This window comes from Anopheles funestus, chromosome 2RL, assembly GCF_943734845.2.
Source record: "Anopheles funestus chromosome 2RL, idAnoFuneDA-416_04, whole genome shotgun sequence".
NCBI lineage: Eukaryota > Metazoa > Arthropoda > Insecta > Diptera > Culicidae > Anopheles > Anopheles funestus.
Genome location: NC_064598.1, coordinates 96,890,166 through 96,908,596, shown reverse-complemented (window position 1 = coordinate 96,908,596; position 18,431 = coordinate 96,890,166). Strand labels below are relative to the sequence as shown.

At 43.5% G+C, this 18,431-nt stretch overlaps 4 protein-coding genes across 17 annotated transcripts in view; 1 reads left to right on the top strand and 3 right to left on the bottom strand.

Annotated features, from left to right (window-relative positions):
* Positions 1 to 16: 16 nt before the first annotated feature.
* LOC125763407 (uncharacterized) lies at positions 17 to 2,857 on the bottom strand. Its single transcript, XM_049426589.1, has 2 exons — positions 2,496 to 2,857; positions 17 to 2,436 (listed from the first exon to the last, which is right to left on the bottom strand). Exons 1-2 carry the CDS (start codon positions 2,564 to 2,566, stop codon positions 108 to 110), a joined length of 2,400 nt encoding a protein of 799 aa, XP_049282546.1. The 5' UTR covers positions 2,567 to 2,857; the 3' UTR covers positions 17 to 107.
* Positions 2,858 to 3,190: 333 nt separating this feature from the next.
* On the bottom strand, positions 3,191 to 11,757 carry LOC125763416 (uncharacterized). The gene is made up of 9 exons (XM_049426608.1): positions 11,587 to 11,757; positions 8,061 to 8,233; positions 7,744 to 7,938; positions 6,175 to 6,401; positions 5,873 to 6,027; positions 5,343 to 5,731; positions 4,659 to 5,261; positions 4,415 to 4,588; positions 3,191 to 4,346 (listed from the first exon to the last, which is right to left on the bottom strand). Exons 2-9 carry the CDS (start codon positions 8,212 to 8,214, stop codon positions 4,174 to 4,176), a joined length of 2,070 nt encoding a protein of 689 aa, XP_049282565.1. The 5' UTR covers positions 8,215 to 8,233; positions 11,587 to 11,757; the 3' UTR covers positions 3,191 to 4,173.
* A 1,058-nt stretch (positions 11,758 to 12,815) lies between these two features.
* On the top strand, positions 12,816 to 14,106 carry LOC125763544 (histidine protein methyltransferase 1 homolog). Its single transcript, XM_049426827.1, has 4 exons — positions 12,816 to 12,962; positions 13,045 to 13,484; positions 13,557 to 13,807; positions 13,892 to 14,106. Exons 1-4 carry the CDS (start codon positions 12,902 to 12,904, stop codon positions 14,043 to 14,045), a joined length of 906 nt encoding a protein of 301 aa, XP_049282784.1. The 5' UTR covers positions 12,816 to 12,901; the 3' UTR covers positions 14,046 to 14,106.
* Positions 14,107 to 15,829: 1,723 nt separating this feature from the next.
* The window catches only part of LOC125763379 (rap1 GTPase-activating protein 1), a 156,808-nt gene continuing 154,206 nt past the window's right edge, over positions 15,830 to 18,431 (bottom strand). For 12 of the 14 annotated variants that reach the window (XM_049426493.1, XM_049426498.1, XM_049426494.1 and 9 more), the window contains 3 exons: positions 18,099 to 18,408; positions 17,527 to 17,918; positions 15,830 to 17,452 (listed from right to left, as the gene is read on the bottom strand). In XM_049426493.1, the coding sequence (XP_049282450.1) occupies positions 17,312 to 17,452; positions 17,527 to 17,918; positions 18,099 to 18,408 (843 nt within the window). In that variant the 3' untranslated portion in view covers positions 15,830 to 17,311. The remainder of the gene's footprint in view (positions 17,453 to 17,526; positions 17,919 to 18,098; positions 18,409 to 18,431) is intronic. The other 2 variants (XM_049426497.1, XM_049426507.1) reach the window with 1 other exon arrangement.

Sequence of the window (18,431 nt, the reverse complement as noted above, 5' to 3'; positions counted from 1 at the left end):
TTACCTTGTTCCTCTTGCTGTGATGAGATTGCACCCAATTCTTTCGAAATTGCATCCGAAAACTTTTCTGCTTAGGTTTCATTTCGTCCTTTATTCTATTCGTCTGACTAGCAGCCCGAAACCAGCGTCGGTTCGTTCAGCCGAGAATGTCTACATCGTGTCATGTCGGCTTTTAGTGCGTACTCATGGCCACAGGTAGGACACTGGAACGGTTTAATCTTCATGTGGATGGCACGAACGTGCTGGCTGAGACCACACTTCCGCTTGAATACCTTCGGACACTGTTTGCAGTTGTACTGGCGCAACTCGGAGTGTGTAAGCTGATGCTGCCATAGGTGTGATGGGCCCGAGAAACATTTGCCACATTTCTCGCAAATGTACGCCTTCGTGCCAGTGTGAACCGGTTCGTGTACCTTTAAACCACTGTACGATTGGAACATTTTGTCACACGTGGGACAGACGTACAGAAGATGATGGGAGGCAGCGGATGGAGCGGGATTTGTGATCGGTTTTATAACATCACGCACGGCGGGAAGTTCTGTTTTTGTTTCTTCAGAAGGATTTGCGGGAGTTGTTGTAGCGGTAACCGGGACGGTACCTTTGCCACAGGATGCAATTTGAAGATGTTTCTTCAAATCGAACAATTTATCGAAGATTCGGAGGCAAACCCCACACTTATGGTTCCACTGCTCCGGTGGCCGATGGGAAGCAAGATGGCGCCGTAAATTTGATGCATTCGCATACGATCTATCACACATTGAGCAAGAATTCTTATCTGGCACGGCTCCACTGCGATCGGATGACTCCACTGCTAAAGCATCCGAAGTTTGCCGAAGTTTCATTTTTGCAAGAACCATTTTCCATTTGATATTTTTCATTTTTATCGCTCGTTTACCACACAAACCCAGATGTACTCGTGCCTTTGCCCAGGACCAAAATTTACGACGGCAAAATCTGCAGCAATTGGACAGCTTTCTTCGCACGGTACATTCCCACATCCGGTGGCACAACATTCGCCGATAGTCGGTAAATTGTCGCTCACAGAGCCTACACGACCAGTGGGACACATTTCTCGTCGGCAATGGTTCGTTCTTGTGCGGCGTTGGAATGTCCGTCGATACAAACCATTGTCCGTTTCCGACGGCCATATCGTGGAAAATCTCATCCTTATTATCATCCGCTTGTATCGGCAACTTGGTGTAGCTATGCTCCTCGAGTGTGTTGATGAAGAGAAACTTTTCCGGCAGATAAAAATCGTCCTGTTCCGCATCCAGTTCCGTCGTATTTTCCACCTTCAAGCTGCTGACGAACTGCGTCGAATAGGCACTAGAAGATGGCATGGATGGGTATGTATCCGATGCTGGCTCTGTGGTAACTGATGGCAGTGTAATTTCGTACGGTTGTACTTCCGTTACTGTTGTACTGGTAATGTCCACGATGGGTGGATAAAGGTTCACAATTTCAAGTATTTCGCAGTTCTTCGAAGATTCACGCATTTGTTGCTTCATCAGCGAGGCAGTAGTAGATGTAGCTGATGAGCCCGTACTATCCTGACCGGTATTATTAAACAGAAAAATTCTATTCGGATCGACAGATACTGCTTGGTTCTTAATAATCATGGGTCTATCGAACGATTCCTCCGTCGCAGTATAATCCTTCTGCCGTGCACTGTTGATAGCGTTTTCCGTTTTTTCTTCCTTTATATTCAAACTCGTGATAGGTTCCTGCTTAATGTTCATCGGTTTTCCAGCAACTATATCCTGTTGGGTGGATCTTTCTTCTGGAAAAGGATTCGTTGGTACGAAAGGTGCAAAGGTTTGTTGCGCAAAGCGATGCTCTACATCGGATTGAGCCCGCAACACACTGTCACTGAACTTTGAAAATCCATTAACAACCTTCGAACAGTGTAGACAGATTTTACGGGGCAGATTCGGAAGGTCAAGATTGACGAAAGGAAGATACTTCCTTACTGCATCTTCCGATTGTACGATATCGGTCAGTACGCTATCCACGGCACGGCTAAAGACGACCCCACAGATTCGGCAGGTAATCTCAATCAGCTGAATATCACTCTCATATTCTTCCACGCTTTCCGACGTTATCACAGAACAAAGAGTACCATTCAGTGGAGTATTGTCCAGATCAGCGGGAATATAATCCAACTCATGGCGTGGAGGCGCAAGGCCCACCTCGGACCAAACGGTTTCGTACGATATTACGGGCAACGAGAGATCGCCCGATTGAATTTTCGATGCAGCGGGACGAATAGAAGGTACAGCCGAAGCGAGCAATATCTTGCGGGAAGCACATCCCTTGAAATCACTGGGCACAAAGTGTCTACTGCAAAGGGCGCTCCATTTCGTTGGGTGCCAATTCTCATCGCGCCCGGTGAACTGTATCCACTGCTTGAGAAGCTCCGGGAATCTTAGAGGGAATCTGCGGAACAAAGAAGCACATCAAGCAGAAGAATCTAGCCACACAGGTTATGAACTTACTTGTGAAATGAAACATCGTCGTTATGCGTGTATTTTAAATCGCAATCAGGTATAACGCATGATGCAGGCATTTTGGATTTTTACTACTTTAACCATTCTGCACTATGCAAAAACCATTTAAAACTTGCTTTATTTTGGCATGGAGTTGAAGAATAGGACAACTATGTACTATGCATCTTTCGGTTTAAGTTGAATTTTAATAAAAAAGCACAATTTTCCAATTTCTAAACACTATTGGCGTACCATCTGTTTTGTTTTCGTTTGCACAACAAGATAGACTGTCAAACAAATAAACAAACACACACACGCACAAATCCACGATGTTGTGCTGTCAAACTTCATCCAAAACTGACAGTTCGGTTAGCATCATGCTGGTATAACAATTGTACCAGTTCAAATATCACAACAATTACCGTTGGAAATGAGCAACATAAGGTAAAAGTAATTTGATTATTGCTTTCGATTGCGATAATAGCAAAAATCTGTTTTCAATACATTTTGGAGCATAAGGAACACTTTATTTATGAAATTATCCTTCCATACAGAATAGAATAACACCAATTTGGAGGAGTTTTGTGTTTTTTTTTACAATTGGATACAGATTGTTTTGAACAATGGATAAGAAAGAAAGTGAATCTTATTCGAACCATTCATAAACAGACACAACTATCGATAAGATGTTTCAAAAGTCTGAATTATTGCTCCACCGCAAACGAAAATAAAACAATTCGTTTATTCGAAAGCCTCCATCACCGGTATATCATGCTATCTAATGCTCTTTTCGTTACATCTTGTGTTGCAAAAATGTTCTCTACTAACAAACGCTATGGCAGCATCTCGTCCAAACGTTGCAAAACTTTACCAACAACAACTAGCACCAAGCTACGGTTTGCCGAAAAATATATCACCGCCATTCTTCTTTCTATATTTGCTAGCATCTTCAACCCGAAAGCAACAAACAAAACCAAAAGCCCTATCTACAATGGTTGTCATTGAAGGCCGCACAAGTTAGGCTCAAACTGTTGTTAGAAAAAACAAGCCCCAAAAACCCTTTTTTAATTCCGTTTTCTATCACCAAATACGCTGCTCGCTCACACGGAAACAAAACTCAAAAACCGATAGCAGAAGAATAGCTAATTACTGCCGTTCGATGTGTTGCTCGTTATACTGTCCATGTGTATATTCCGTTGTCTGCATGATTAATTGACGGGTTCGTCTTCTGGTTTGAACACGCATTAAATAGATTGCGAACCGGGAAACAAAAGATCTATACTACCATCTGTCCAAGCTTGCTAAATGGCACTACTTAAGGTAGGCATACGCTTTGACTTCCTTTGGTTTTGTCTTATCACATTCACATACAATTGTGTGCCTTGTGTTTTTTTTTTTTGTCACCGGAACAGGTGACGGAAAGGCCCGAGATGGATGGATGGATGGATGTTACATGCCATACAGAAACACACACACATACAAACATACACACACATTCACAGAGATTAAGGTACACCAGAGCAAAACACCAGAGAACCACCACCTAGAATTAGTTCGTTTGCCTCACATTGTACTGATTTTACACGCTCACACCACAGTTTGTAGTGCGCGCTTCGATCCATCAGTCAGTCCATTCCTCGACCGTGTCCTCGTCCTCGAACAGCTCACTATCGGTCGACTCCGACTGTCAGCTGTGGCCGGCAATGCGCGCCTGTATGATGGCACCCTTCGGTGGACGTGGAACGCGAATAGTGGTCGTCTTCGCTGTGGACATGCTGGTGATGAGCGTAGTTTGACCACTGCCGGGTCGATCCAAACACAAGCAACACCAGGTATCGCACCGGATAAATAGGAAAAGTCCTGTGGAAGAAGTTGCAATTTGAGCAAGAGTATCTTCCTATAGTGTGGAACGGATTCAAACCACTAACCTGCCATAAACCACAGCAATAACGCTGGCCAGGACTGTGCAAAAGAAGCGGAGAAAAGGATGAACGATCCCAGCACGGTTATCACGCAGGTCATCAGGGCCGGCGCTGTTGGTGAAGAATTCGCTTGATCGTACCTCGGAAATAGTAGCAGGATGGTTGCTGGAATGAAAACCACTGGGAAACAAAAAAAAAACATTCAAATTATTCTCACCTGCTGGTTGAGGAGGTACGCGTACGAACGAACCATTCACACCGGCAATGATCATGATCGTATCCCACAGCATTAATCCGGACGCTGTTATAACGCTGCCCAGCACGATCAGTACAATGAAAATGATCGCCAAATACCAGCTATTGGCTGTGGGCAATCGTAACGTATCACTGTCGGAAGTGTATCCGGCCGTCGATACGGTCACCTTCTGCCGATACTCGTCCACAATCGCATCGATATCCGTGGAGCTATCCTCACTGTCCATGTTTTCCGGTTTGGCCAACGCAATACACTCAATGTCGGAGATTTGATCGGACAGCACGGTTGACTCGATCGTACTTCCCGGTGGACTGTGCGGTGGTCCTTTCGGGGAGGATGGCTCACCCAGCAGTAACCACTCCCGCTCATGTTCCTCCCGGTTGCATCCGTTCGTGTGTGACATTGGTCCACGATTTCCCGGAAGCATGTGGTGCGCTAGGGCAGCTTTTGTCGAAGTACAAAAGTTTGAGGATTTAAAGCACCAAAGACGATCGAGTCGACGCCCAGAACGGAGACCATTGCTGGTGGTGTTCGACGTGCTGGAAGCGGTTGAAGGTTTACCCGTGTTCAATCGGCTATAGCCAAGGCTCGACTCATCTGCAAAACGATACAAATTGAAAGCTCTATTCGATCAGTGTCAGTTGTGATTAAATCCGATGTCCATCCACGCCCTCTTACTTTGCTGCTCGAGATAGTGCGGCCGGAACGGTAGATAAAGGAAGTGGAAAGATCTCAGCAACGTGGCCAAAACATTGCTTGCCGCCAGTATGTAGGTGAGGTTCTCCAGTGGACAGGCGAACGCCAACATAGCACACAAACTTCCACCGGTAAAGATCGTCAGCGTAGGGCTGCCACTGTCCCGATTTTCGTACCCAATCTGTTTCGCCAGTATGCGCCAGTCGGACGTTGTCAGCTGCACAATTTGGGTGTACATTTCGGGGAACAGTTCGAGCAGAGCGCCCGAGCAGGTGAGCACGAGCAGACAGGCAACGGCCGGGATTAGCTTGTGGAAGTCCTTCAGCTCCAGTATGGAAAGTATCGGAACCGCTTCATAGTCGTGGCTAGAGCTGGAGAACACACGAACGGTAAACGACGTTTACGGTTAATTGAAAGCAAACGACACGAGAGCTTTGTCTTAATTCTGTGCAGCGTCACAACATTTATCACCCTTTTGCCCCGGTAGATGGGGACGACAAATCGGCACTAACCTGAATTTTATCAGCATCGTTAAGCACGCACCGACTAGTTCGCTCGATAGTAAAACTAGCAGGATAACGACCAATCCGAGGAGACGTTTGATGTAATTACCGTTTAGTAAATCGTTCGAGTAAGTGAACGTTGACAGTGCCGTCCCGGAAAGGAGCTGTGGCAATAAGACGAGAAAAAAAAACACAGAACAAAAGCCAAGGAAAACTTCATTAGCTAGGGTTCCGCCCTCGACACGATTGTTCACCTCGCATCGGTATTGTAAGGGGGGAACATGGTTGAAGTTTACTTAAATCTCACTTACCCCAACAACACCCTTCGGAAGGATCGGCTCGGTACGGAACAGTCCGGGATTTCCTCGCAACCCCGTAATGATGACAATCAGTGTACCGACGAGCAGCACGCCCGCCATCATCAGAAAGCCAAAGATTCGGGTATTCTCCAAACCCAGCATAAACATCCCAGTGACGATGAAGATGACCACCACACCGATTACATCCGGCCAGGGTTCGTTGGCTGGTGAGTTGCGTCCTATTTGAGGATACGAAAAGAAAGTAAATTAACAACGATCCCTTTGAGGGGTGGGTTGTTTCTTTCCATTGGACTGAAATGCAAATATCCCAGAAGTAATTAAAAATTCACACACATCCTTCGCAGGTTGTGGAGCAAAGGATCCGTTTCGCTACCATCATGGAAAGAGACACGGTAATGTACTTCTTTTACAGGGAATTAGCAAGCTTTTGAAGAGCTGTTTACTACCACGTGCTTACACGTTACTTCATTCTAATAAAATTTACAAAACGCCTAAAGGTATGCAAATCTAACAACAGAGTGTGATTATTTCCTCGTTTTCAAGTTTATCACGTTTCTAAAGACTTTAGTAAGTAAATTTTAGATAATTAATACTCATTTAAAAGATTGAAAAATTAATTTAATGCATTCCATGATTGATTACTAAGCTACAAACAGCGTATAAGGACGAAAGAATACTTAATCCTTCCTTGATTGGCAACGAACATGATAAAACAAAACAAAACAAAATCATTCTCAGAATTAATTGCCTCAATCAGTTTCAATGCTGCTGTTGCTTATGGCTTTACCGTTGAACTTTCCCTCCGCCATCGGGTGGTAATTTTATGTTAAGAGATTAACCTCGTACCCACGTATCTGTTGTTGCAAATCTCCGGAGAGTAAGCAAACCGTTAAAAGCTTGCTGCTTGCCATTGCTTGCCATGCTGTTGCTGTGCTCACTATAGTAACGAGGATTGCTTTGAAAGCTATACGGCGTGTAAACAAAACATCCCAAAAGTGATATAGACGCCTTTGGTGGAGGCGAATAAAAATATTGTTAACATGATAATTTGATCACGCCAAAAAGTATGCAATGTTTACAACAAAACACAGAAAAGGGTTTTACTGTTTTAATCACACTTTTAATTATTTAAAACAAACTCATGATGCTTGCTTTGCGTAAAACCAGTGCTACGTGGTATGTAAGCAAAAGTCTATCAGCAGTTACTGCTGCTCCCAGCTGCATGAATTCACGAAACAATTTTCTCCACCACTTCACCTTCAACGACACTGAGCAAAATCTGAGCAGGAATATGAAATATTTCTTCCCCAACCGCCGAGACACAAAGCTCATCTTGCTTCTTACGCGTTATTTCATTATAACGCAATCATTGCTAAACCAACATTAAACCGTTTACCGTTTCATACCGGGTCGGGTCCTACTATCTCGTCCTCGCGACGTCACACGCGCGGTGCGGAGCAATTTATCATGCCTCTTTTCTCGCTTTCTCCAATTTCTAGACGGCAATTTCTCACGCTGGATATGGTTTTGACACACGGACACACATAAGGACACACTTACCTAAAATATACATCCGCGCCAATCCACCGGTCATGGCATCCAGGCAGGAGCTTAACGTTCGCACCAGCACCGCACAGGCTGAGAACAGAGCCAATATGTCCATCCACTTGGCGAGAAACAGACAGAAGAAGTCGACCCGATGCGTGGTGCGAATGTAGGAGATCTGTAACGATTTGATGCCCGATTTGCACGTTCCTGGAAGGATGGATAAGAATCACCCCGCGTGAGGTACGCAAAAGGGATACGGGAACAGTCAAGCATGATTTGCCAAGTGTTTGCATGTGTGCGGGTGTGTATGTTTGTCCTTTGCTACTTACCGGCAAATGCGGCGTACAGGGCAGCCAGAGCCATCCCTATCATCAGCCCAGGACCGCCCGTCTCGTTGTACGCTATCAAATGCGTAAGGATGAGCGTTCCCACCATCCATCGGCTACCGGTACCGCTTACGACGCACTCGAAAACATTCGCCATCGAAAAGCCGGAATTCTGCCTGAAGTGTGAAAGGAAGACGAATCGCACACAGATAGGAAGAAATATGTTTTAAAGCATGTTTTCCAAACTCCAACTCCCGACTCTGCGCGTACGCTTTAAGGCAGTAAAACGTGTAATGTTATGCGTGTGGACGTGAAAATGTGCCGACGAGCAGGTGTCGGTTTACTCTGAAGTGCCTCACAACAACCGTTCGATTACATTGCAGCATGTTTTGCATGGTAAAGATTGTTTGATGTAAACGCCCTTGACATGGGTGGTGAAAACGGCAGGTGAAAAGCGCCCGAACAGAATTCCCCGATCGGTAGGCGGCGGACGGTATCGAATGTCGGGCGAATCGTCACGAGACTTTGAGTGCTGTGAATTAATGAATTCAAAGTACGTTTGGTTCAAGAACCAGGGTGGATGGTTCAAGTAAATGGAAAATAATGTCTTGCGTTTTTTTAGCGTACTTGTTGATGGAATGAAAACCAATAGAAACGCTTCATGTTGCGTTAATGTCGATCAACGATGTTAGATGGAATGGCCTCTATGGGAAATTTTAAAGCTTTACTCATAAATAAGCCTGCAAGAATGCAATTTGGGAATTAAAAATTTCTAAAGAAATAAGCAATTTAATTTTAAACTTTCATTTAAATTTAACTACAAAACGTTGATAACAAGTATACAAAAAAAGATCACTTTTGGGATCACACAAGGGTTTAAAAACAGGTATAAAGAAAGCGAAATATTGAAAACCAAGTTCTTCCTACAGCTATTTTAACTCGCCAGCTCCTTATAATATCATCGAATGTTGCGCCACCGGCACTCGTGTCTAAAAACAAATCCCCTGAATAATGAGAAACAAAAATCGATCGACTCAGAAAAAGAAAACCATACGAAACAGTGCAAAACCCCCCTCAGAAACCCGCGATAAATCTGCGCAGCTTGTTTTTATTTCACGCAAAACGTATCGTATTAAAATTAGAGCTCGTAATTCGTACCCCGAAAGGCACAGAAAGCAGTAATGCTTTTCTTCGCTAATGAGCTCTAGCACGAAACCAGGACGGTTCCACGATCCCTGAGCAAGTATTGCTGCCGCATGCATGCGAAAAGCTTTGTGTCCTTCGGTGAAGGGAAATTGTTTTCAAAAACCATCCGTCACCGGAACTCTCCGCGGGCTACGTGTGTGCCCAGTGGGAAAGTGTTCCTAGTAGTAGTCGGGGGTTTAGTTTCCGTTTTTTCCAACACTCGATATTTTTACCGATCGTGTGGCTCGTCAGCAACATTGACAACATAATTAGAAATGTTTCTTTTCGAAGGTGGAACAGAGGCAGAAGTGAACAAAAAGCACAACTCTTCTGAGTCCTGACGACTGGCGGTGTTTGAACAACAAGTGACGGTGCGCAGGTTGCCTGCACAATTCGGCAACAGTTTGGCCTTGTTTTTTGAGGTTCTACTTTTGATGGTTCAATGACAGGCAATGTTGTAATGTAATGGTAACATCATATATCAGGCTGAAGCGCAGACTGCAAGGATATACAAAAAGTGGGAAAGCATCTGTAACAAGTAACGCTTCTTCACGTGTCGATTTTATACTGCTTTGTAAGCCACATGTCTGTGAAAGCTGTGCCCCAAGAAAACATTCGAAAATAATGGAATTATGATAAACAAAGTATGTACGTGCAACAATACGTTAGAAAACGAAGTACTTCAAGATGCGTAGTTTACTTTTGACAGACTCTTGGGTATTTAGTGACGAGTAAAGCTGGTGAACAAATTGCCCTAAAAGGTATGCAAAACGGGTGACAAAATCAACTTTGGTACAAACGACTTATAAAGGTACGCACGACTGGAGGAATGCAATATATTTCATTTAATCGCCACTTACTCAACGAGAGCTTGGGGACTTTTGATGTCGTTTAGTGATCCCGGTACCAAAATAAAAAGGAATTCATAACGATTTTCCAGTACCCTTTCGACTGCTGAAATAAGTCATAAACGTTATGATGGCATACTCTCAGGTATTGCAGACTAAATTTTACCAGAATTGAGAACAAACGGAGCAGGAGAAGATTGATAAATGATGGCGAGCAAGAAGTCTTACAGAATGAAAGACGCTTAAATGTATGCAATCTGCATGAAAATATTAGCTTATCAAGGAGTTCTTAAACATTTTGCGTTATTTGGTTGATTTTCTTATGAAAAACCTTTCTATCTCTATCTAAATGTACTGCGGGTTTGGAAATTAGCTATCATAATGCAATAATAGCTAATAAACTTGACTAAGACCGAGTAGCTGCTCTAAAGCATAGCCGGATATTCCTGCTGCTCCCCAATCCCAATAGCTCTGATCACGTAACTCTTCAGCTAGGATGGAAAGGGGAAGCTTTAACCAAAGACTATCCACAAGCACACACATTGTGGAAAGAGCACAACAACAAAAAAACATTGCTTCCTCCTACCTTACGCCGAGGGCCGTGGCCACATACGCCGAAAATCGATCGATAAAGATTATAGTAGTTTTCCGTGCGGCAGCTTAGCCATTTTACTTGTGTGGGTAACTATTTCGCTGTTTTCCTTCTTCTGTTTTTTTTTGGTGAATGTACTTCAATAATAAGAAAATTTGTTTCATTTTAGTTTTACGTCTTAAAGGGATTTGTTTTCCCTTTTCATAAGCATCGTGTACTTACAACTCTGCTTGGTTAAGTTGTCTAGTGTTACAGATTTTCCACTTGTCCCGGTTCGAGACAGACGACAGAATTATATTCCCTCAATTTGTGTGTCTCTCTTTGTGTGTAAAACGATTGTCCCAGGTGTTGTATCTACAAACAATTGGAATGAAACATGCTCACACACAATTAATCAATCGTCTTTATGGAGGCTCCATGCATTGTCGCACACTATATTGATCGTTGCGACTTATCATCCCCAATGTTAATCTCTAGTGCAAACTGTACGATATCGTACTAAAGCACACGATACGGTGATTGTAGGCTCCTTCTTTCCCTTTGCCGATACACTCGATTTTCCCGTGCTCGTGCAAGCTCGCCCCGTCGACGGTCATAAATGACGACAAGCTGACGACACGGCAAAAATCACGTACCAATCACGCCCGATTGATGGGATTTTGTTGTTTGGTTCGCACACTTCGGTAATGCCTTTTAACCACTGCCCCAAGCACTGGCCTGGCACTGGCCTAATTGTCGCTCGAACACGTTCACCAAGGAATGTGGAAAACGATCAAACACTTCTTGAGGACATATCGGCCAAAGGCGATGCACAATCAATATCGTTCAGTATCCCGTTGGAGCGTGAAACACTTCAAGCTATGACATTCTTTGTTGCTTATTTTTTCGGCAGTCGCTCACTCACCGTTTGGCCAGACTGCGAGGACACAAAGGGAGGACCCGGACCCGAACAGGAGCACCCGGTTTGTGTAGAACCCGGTCGTGAAAATCGAGTTCTTTACGGGTGAAAAAGCCCGCACGGGGCGGTTTTTCTTTTTTTTGCCCTAATGCACACAGCACTAAGGGGGAAAATTCCGCACGGATTTCCCGGACGCGATAACCACGTTACGCGCTGTCTCGATACGAACTGGACAACAGTAGGAAATCGTAACATCGTTTGGGGTTGCCCCACGAAATGTTCCGAAGCCTTCGACGAACGAAAGGGGACATTATCCTTCGTCCGTTTGTTATGAATTCACATAGTGAAAACACACCACAAAAGGCGTTCGGGTTCCGTTCGGATGCGGTTGCGCACATCCTGCATCGGTGGGAACAGTGGCCGGAATATTGGAACGCCGGTACACCTGCTTTGCCATGCATGCCTGGTAATTGACCAAATTTTGTGCATGCTGGGGATAAACCGTTGATTTTCGTACAACGGGCGATGTAATTAATACTGTTTATGGTATCATTCCGTACGTGTTTTGATTCGGTATGAGTCTCTAGGGAATTACATTTCTTTGACTCGGAGGGAAAATTTCGCTGTGTGTTCAGCATGCCTCCTGATACGGTCTGGGAGCCTAATGAAATGAATAAATTTTTGAGGCACGTTTGTTATGTGTATGACGAAGGTGATAAGATAATGGCGTAACCTTTCAACAAACAGATGCTTCTGCGATTCTGTTCATTTTTGATGATTGGAGCTGTATGTGTAAAATGGGTTTGTTATTGGTGTTAGGAGAAAAAGACCAAGAGACGATTGGCTCAAATATCTTTATATAAATATAGAGGTTGTGTAAATAAACATTTTTATCAATCATTTAACTACTTAAATTGTGTGAAATGCTTTTACATTTGGCTGATATTACAACAAATTCTAAATATCTTTTTTCGTGGAATAAACGGTTGTTTTAAACTGGGTTTAACGCAACTGGCATTGAAATCTAATTTCAAGCCAGCTTGAGTTGGTTTACAACTCATGGTTGACTTTGTCTCATCGCTTTCGCAGTGGTTATTATCTGCAAAGAAATTTTGATGCAATCATATGATGAAGAACAATTCAATTTAAACATATTTTACATTTTTTGTGAAACAAAACACATTGAATTAAAATATGTGTGACATGAAAACGTTTTTTTGTAACAAGATGACATTCGATGTTACATCTCACCCCAATGTTGTAATGTTTACCAACATTCCGGCATTCAAACATTTGCTGCGCACGTGTTTTACAGCGTAAAATGTTTAAGTTTACTTTTCAAATAGAACCGGATAAAGAAACACCATCAGTCGCTTTAAAAGGTATACTTAAAGTATATTGAAGTTTTGTTTTAAGAGGTATTGTATGTGATCGACCTCAACTCATATCAATAATGTTTTTTAGATGAGGAAACAAAACCATCTGCCGAAGCTGATGAGAGCACCACCACCGTGGAAGTAACCACAGATGTGTATCCCTGCGAGGAGCTGACCTTCCAATCCAGCGTTCAGGAAAGTCCTATTAGTCCAGACGTAACGAGCACTTTCAGTCCGGCACCTGATTATTCGATAGATTATCTGAACCAACTGGCTCTGTTGGATGAAACGTTTGCCGACGATATAGTGACGGCAGAGTCCGACCATTCCGATCTGGTTCCGAATCGGTACGAAGGTGGATTGAAGGTTTGGGAATGTACGTATGATTTGGGCGAATATCTAGCTGCAACTGATGAGCGAAAGGCTGAACTTCATGGGAAGAAAGTGTTGGATCTTGGCTGCGGTGCGGGCATCCTTGGCATCGAAGCACTGCTGCTCGGTTCCAGTTGTGTACATTTTCAAGATTACGTGCGTAACGTTTACACCTTGCTTTACACTTTTTAAAGTGCATTAACAATATAATCTTCTTCCTCTCCATAGAACAAAGATGTGCTGACGAAGTTAACAATGGTAAACTACGACCTAAACTGCCGGTTGAATGAAACTGATGCAGCAGCTCAAGAAAGCCCGACCGTCGATGTCAAGTTCTTTTCGGGTGATTGGGGATGCTTTACGGACAAGTACAAACATACATATGATCTCATACTTACCTCGGAGACGATATATTCCACACAGAACTACACCAAACTGTTAACACTGTTCGATCGGAAGCTGGTACCGGATGGTGTCGTGTATCCTTTTCATAAAAATCTCATCCTTTGGCACAATTTCTTTCCGTTTCATACAATTTCTTCTTAACAAGTACGATGCTTTAGATACATAGCAGCAAAAACATATTACTTCGGCGTTGGTGGCGGTGTCCGGTTGTTTGAACAAGCGATCGACAAGGATGGTCGGTTTCGGCACGAAGTCGTATGGAAGTGTGATACGGGCGTAAAGCGTGAAATTGTTCGCCTCACTCGGAAATAGCAGTAGCAGCAAACAGGGCAAAGAATGCTTCTATTTTTGAAAGATATATTTAAAATATATGCTCTACTAAAGTCGTAAATGTAAGGGTATTTTGTTTTGTTTTTTTTTGTGTGTGTTTAGAAGTATCGTTTTCCTATCCTCATTTTTTCCTGTTCATCTTCTCTTGATCAATTTCTGCATTTACTTTTCCTCATTTATTTACCCCGTAAAAGTCATAAAAGTAGAATCTTAACAGATTTATTAGCTCTCTTGGTAAGTTGTTTTTTTTCTTCTATAATTCTCTTTGCTCTAATGCTGTTTTAAATTCCATCTACTTATCGACGGTTATGTTGTTTCGTTTGGGATTTTATATGCATTTATACTCTTTCAAACAAACAGTTCATTACTTAAACGTATCCTTTCTCGCTGTCTCTCTTTTTCAACTATGCCTTGCTGTTCCATTACCCTTGCCATGTCTTGTCTTACTGGTGCAGTTTTAGTTTTTGTTTCTAGTGATGCATTGTGATGCACTTGGGATAGGTAAGGTTACTTCCATTTACACATCGATTGGATTAGTCAAAAACAGTTACAGAGTTCCACACTACGAGTTGTTTTGCTTGTTTGCTGGTTTGTTTGTTTGCTGCTCAACACACATCTATCTATTGATCGTGATTTATCCATTTACTAAGCTGTCTCCCGTGAGAAGGAGATTACTATTACCATTTAACACTGATAAGCTGTGTGTGATGTATCTTTAATTTTGGGGTGTTGTTCATAATAATGAGATCCTTGTGCTTTTCTTTTGTTTCTTTACTTCCCATGTCAACAAGAGCGAACGTAAAGCGACAAATACTGAGTCAAGCGGGATGCGAGATTTTGGGGTGTAATGTTACACGCCTTTCTCTACAGCAACTTGGCATTTCAACATACACAGAGACACTTATATGTATATATTTGAACATGCGTTTCGGGCATGAATTGCAACACTTAGCAGAAGGATTGCGTATTGGCGCCAGGGCAAGGAGCAAGAGTTGAGAGCAAGTGCGAGAGATCGAATCGTCCTTAAATGTTCCATTGTTGGTTTAAAAGAATCACACAAACTTTTTGTTTTGCTTCACAAAAAAAAAACGAACGTAGAAATGAAACGTCGTACGTGTGTGGGTTGTGCAATCCAAGAGCAAGAGCTTCCGTTAAGCTTGGTATCTTTTGGGAATGTTGTTAACTTTGGTATCGATTTAACTTTACTTTGCCCCTGTTTTTTCGTCAGCAGGTAATTGGGGCTGTCGGAGGTGAAGGTTTGTTTGGGGTTGGTTGGTGGAAATAAAACAAACTAAAAGCTAAATCCTTAAACTCTATTCCACTCTGTCCGTCTCAGTTGATTAGTTGCGTTGGTTCGTCCGTCTGTCCGTCCATGTAGTTCGCTGCTCCCCCATTGCACTTCACGTTGGTTCACACAAGTGGGATAATTTTGTCCTAATGTAACCCTCAAATACAGGTATTTCCTTTTTTATCCTTTTTTTCTCCCTAAAATACACATAGACGCGAGTGGATAAATACGTTTTAGAAAGGCAGTTGAGGTTTGATTTGTTTTAAGTTTCCGTTATTACTACATTCATTGAAAATACTATAATTCGTACTTGTGATCGCGTTCTTGTTGGTTGCGTTTGCTTACTACGAAAGAATGTGCGAGTACGAGCAAAAAGTTTGTAAAGTCCAAAAATTTGTTACCCTCGTTAAATGTTTACCCATTCGTAAAGACTTTCGGGTCGGAGGCGGTTTTTCTTTAGTCACCTTTTCCTTTTTCAAAAAAAACCGTTTTCCTCACTATTCTAAACTTAAAACCGCAAAGAGATAAATGGGATCGAAAGAGTGGGATGAAGCGGCTGCCAGTGTGTGGTCTAGCGCACAAAAAACGGCCCACCCGGGTTATTTAACAGCTTAAGTAGGCTTGAAGTAGTAGAAGGGCAGTCGCGCAAGGAAAGCTAGCCCACGCTTTTCCTAGTTTGATGCGCAGATGCTTATCGTATGATCAGTCCAGCTCATAATGCTTCCTCTGCCCCGAAACGAACCCGTTTAAAGAGAACCTGCTTTTTTTTGTTTGTTACCCAACGCACTTTCGACGTTGTGCTTCTGGCCTCTAGTTTACACCACTACTTCACTACTGCTATCACTACCACATGATACTGCTTCTTGTACGGCTTATTTCTACCAGCAGTAAACAGTGTTTTGTATGCCGTTAAGGTTGCATTATTGCACATGAAACATAGTGTGTGAGTTTAGTCGCTTCCCATCTCTAATTCCCATCGGATTTGTCTCCCTTATTCCTATGTGCGGATATTCCAGCACGCATTTATCTCACATATTTTACACGCTACTACAATCATATTTATATTATCTTTTCTTTGATTATTTGGTTTCGCTCTCTTTAGCAATATCGCCGATCTTCCCGATCCTGTCGCATAATGTGCCCGTTTGCTAAAGCGGGGAATCCCACTCTACTCGGTATTCTAAATGGTAATTGACACTTACACCACATAGCGTGTTTAGACGTCTTGTAGACTTATTTTGAAACGGACATTGAACATTATGCTTGAAAGGGGTTGGCGTGTAGTACTGGAGCTTCCACCCTGCCATACAGGACAGAATGTGCAGCATTAAAGGCGTACAGCGCGACACATTATCACTATATACACAGTCTTAACACACTCACACACGTGGAAAGGGGATACTAAGAAAACGACATGTCGTCCATTCGTCACCATCATACTGTTCACCTTATGAAACTATCAAGTAAATACTTTCGTTTTATTCTCTTATGCGTTTTCCGTTCTGCGGCGCTAAACTCATTGGTTCGGGACGATAAACTATTCACCTGTCGGCGATTGCATCCCGTCTAAAAGTTCCTCTAAAAGTAGACTGAAATAAATAGAACGACGTTAGACGGGTGTGCGCGTGTGAGCCCAGGTGGCAAAAAGGGGGTTGTGGCCCCACCACGCATACATCCTAATGCGCTTTGCTACGCAGAATGATTCTTCCATCGCGTTGGACGAATTGTTACACGGATCAACGTGTACACGAGCGTGTGTAGAACGATTAGGTTAGGTTGGCCGTGCATTGACCGCACAGAAAAAGTAACAAACATTGTAGAAAACAAAAAAAAACGACTGTACACGAGAAAACGACTTCTTACGCGGTACGTAAGCGGCTACGACTAACTAGTTGGTTGAATGAAAACCAAAACAAACAACTGTTCCGAAGATCCTGCTTCACATTCATTCCGGCTGGATTTAGATCGGGTCGGCAACTGCGGTCGGTAAGCATTCCTTCAGTAGGTCGCGTAATCGGAGGATCTCTTTGCCGGCGGCAGCCAGGTCACCTTGTAGCGATAATTCACGTTCACGTAGACGTTTGATGTCACGTTGGCAGGTCTAAAATAGGGAAAACAGCATGTTATATCATCTTTCTCACGTACAGATATCCACTGTACCGCGGCGCTACTTACCACATTCTGCCGAAGGAGATCCAATTTATCACATTTCAGGCGCGTTATCTCTTGCCGCATGCCTTCAACCTGCTGGAGCGTTTCCTGCGCCAGCACACCTTGACCCTGGACACTACCGACCATGCCACCACAGCCAGCACTAGCCGTAGATCCTGTTCCGGAACTCGCACTGCCACCACTGTTCCGCAGCTCTCGGGTAGTACCACTGCCGTCGATCGTAACGCTTGCGCCGCTGATGCTAACGCTAACGACGCTACCACCTCCATTCGTGGAGCCCGTACCATCGAGGCAGAGCGAACATGCCTTGGTAGTGGCATCCGCCGAAGACATCGATTCAAGGCCCGTGTCACTATCGATGTACGTTGCACCAGCATCTACCGTTGGGAGAAAAACTTTAAATCATAAATCGAAAACGCAAAAAGTAACGCAAAAGCAAAAACGGTAGGAAAGAAAGGACAAAATGGAAGTCGGTTAGTATACTTGAGTTGCGTGGAATGAACTACTTAAAGGCGTATGGTTAGTTTTGCAGGAATTTAAGGTTTCACTAAAAGACAACACAACACCACACTTACCCATCGGATCGAGATCAACACTGTTTAGGCTGGAATCGTCACTGGTTTCGGACATGGCTACCGGGCCATTGTTGTTGTTGTTACCGCCAGCATTGGCAGCACCGTTTCCGGCGCTATTGCTGTTCGTGTTGCCGTTCGAGTGGGTCTTTCCGATCGTGTTGTTGTTGTTGTTCGTAGCGTTGCTATTGTTGTTGTTGGTGAGCGTAGGATTAAGGGAGCATCGGGAAGTGATGTCCGGCGAGGATGCAACTGAATCGTTGGGAGATTTGCGTGATCCAGTAGTACTGCTCTTTGACAGTGATCGTCCAATCTGGAAGCAAACGACTATTAGCA

What these genes read in the sequence shown, in the direction of transcription:
- LOC125763407 (XM_049426589.1), bottom strand. Translation starts at nt 2,566, where the DNA reads ATGCCTGCATCATGCGTTATACCTGATTGCGATTTAAAATACACGCAT. An exon ending in GACGATGTTTCATTTCACAA is followed by an intron (nt 2,437 to 2,495) that starts GTAAGTTCATAA and finishes TTTGTTCCGCAG; the next exon opens with ATTCCCTCTAAGATTCCCGG.
- LOC125763416 (XM_049426608.1), bottom strand. Translation starts at nt 8,214, where the DNA reads ATGGCGAATGTTTTCGAGTGCGTCGTAAGCGGTACCGGTAGCCGATGG. An exon ending in GATCATTGCCGGTGTGAATG is followed by an intron (nt 4,589 to 4,658) that starts GTTCGTTCGTAC and finishes TTTGTTTCCCAG; the next exon opens with TGGTTTTCATTCCAGCAACC. An exon ending in ATTGCTGTGGTTTATGGCAG is followed by an intron (nt 4,347 to 4,414) that starts GTTAGTGGTTTG and finishes CTTCTTCCACAG; the next exon opens with GACTTTTCCTATTTATCCGG.
- LOC125763544 (XM_049426827.1), top strand. Translation starts at nt 12,902, where the DNA reads ATGTTTAAGTTTACTTTTCAAATAGAACCGGATAAAGAAACACCATCA. An exon ending in ACCATCAGTCGCTTTAAAAG is followed by an intron (nt 12,963 to 13,044) that starts GTATACTTAAAG and finishes AATGTTTTTTAG; the next exon opens with ATGAGGAAACAAAACCATCT. An exon ending in GTGTACATTTTCAAGATTAC is followed by an intron (nt 13,485 to 13,556) that starts GTGCGTAACGTT and finishes TCCTCTCCATAG; the next exon opens with AACAAAGATGTGCTGACGAA.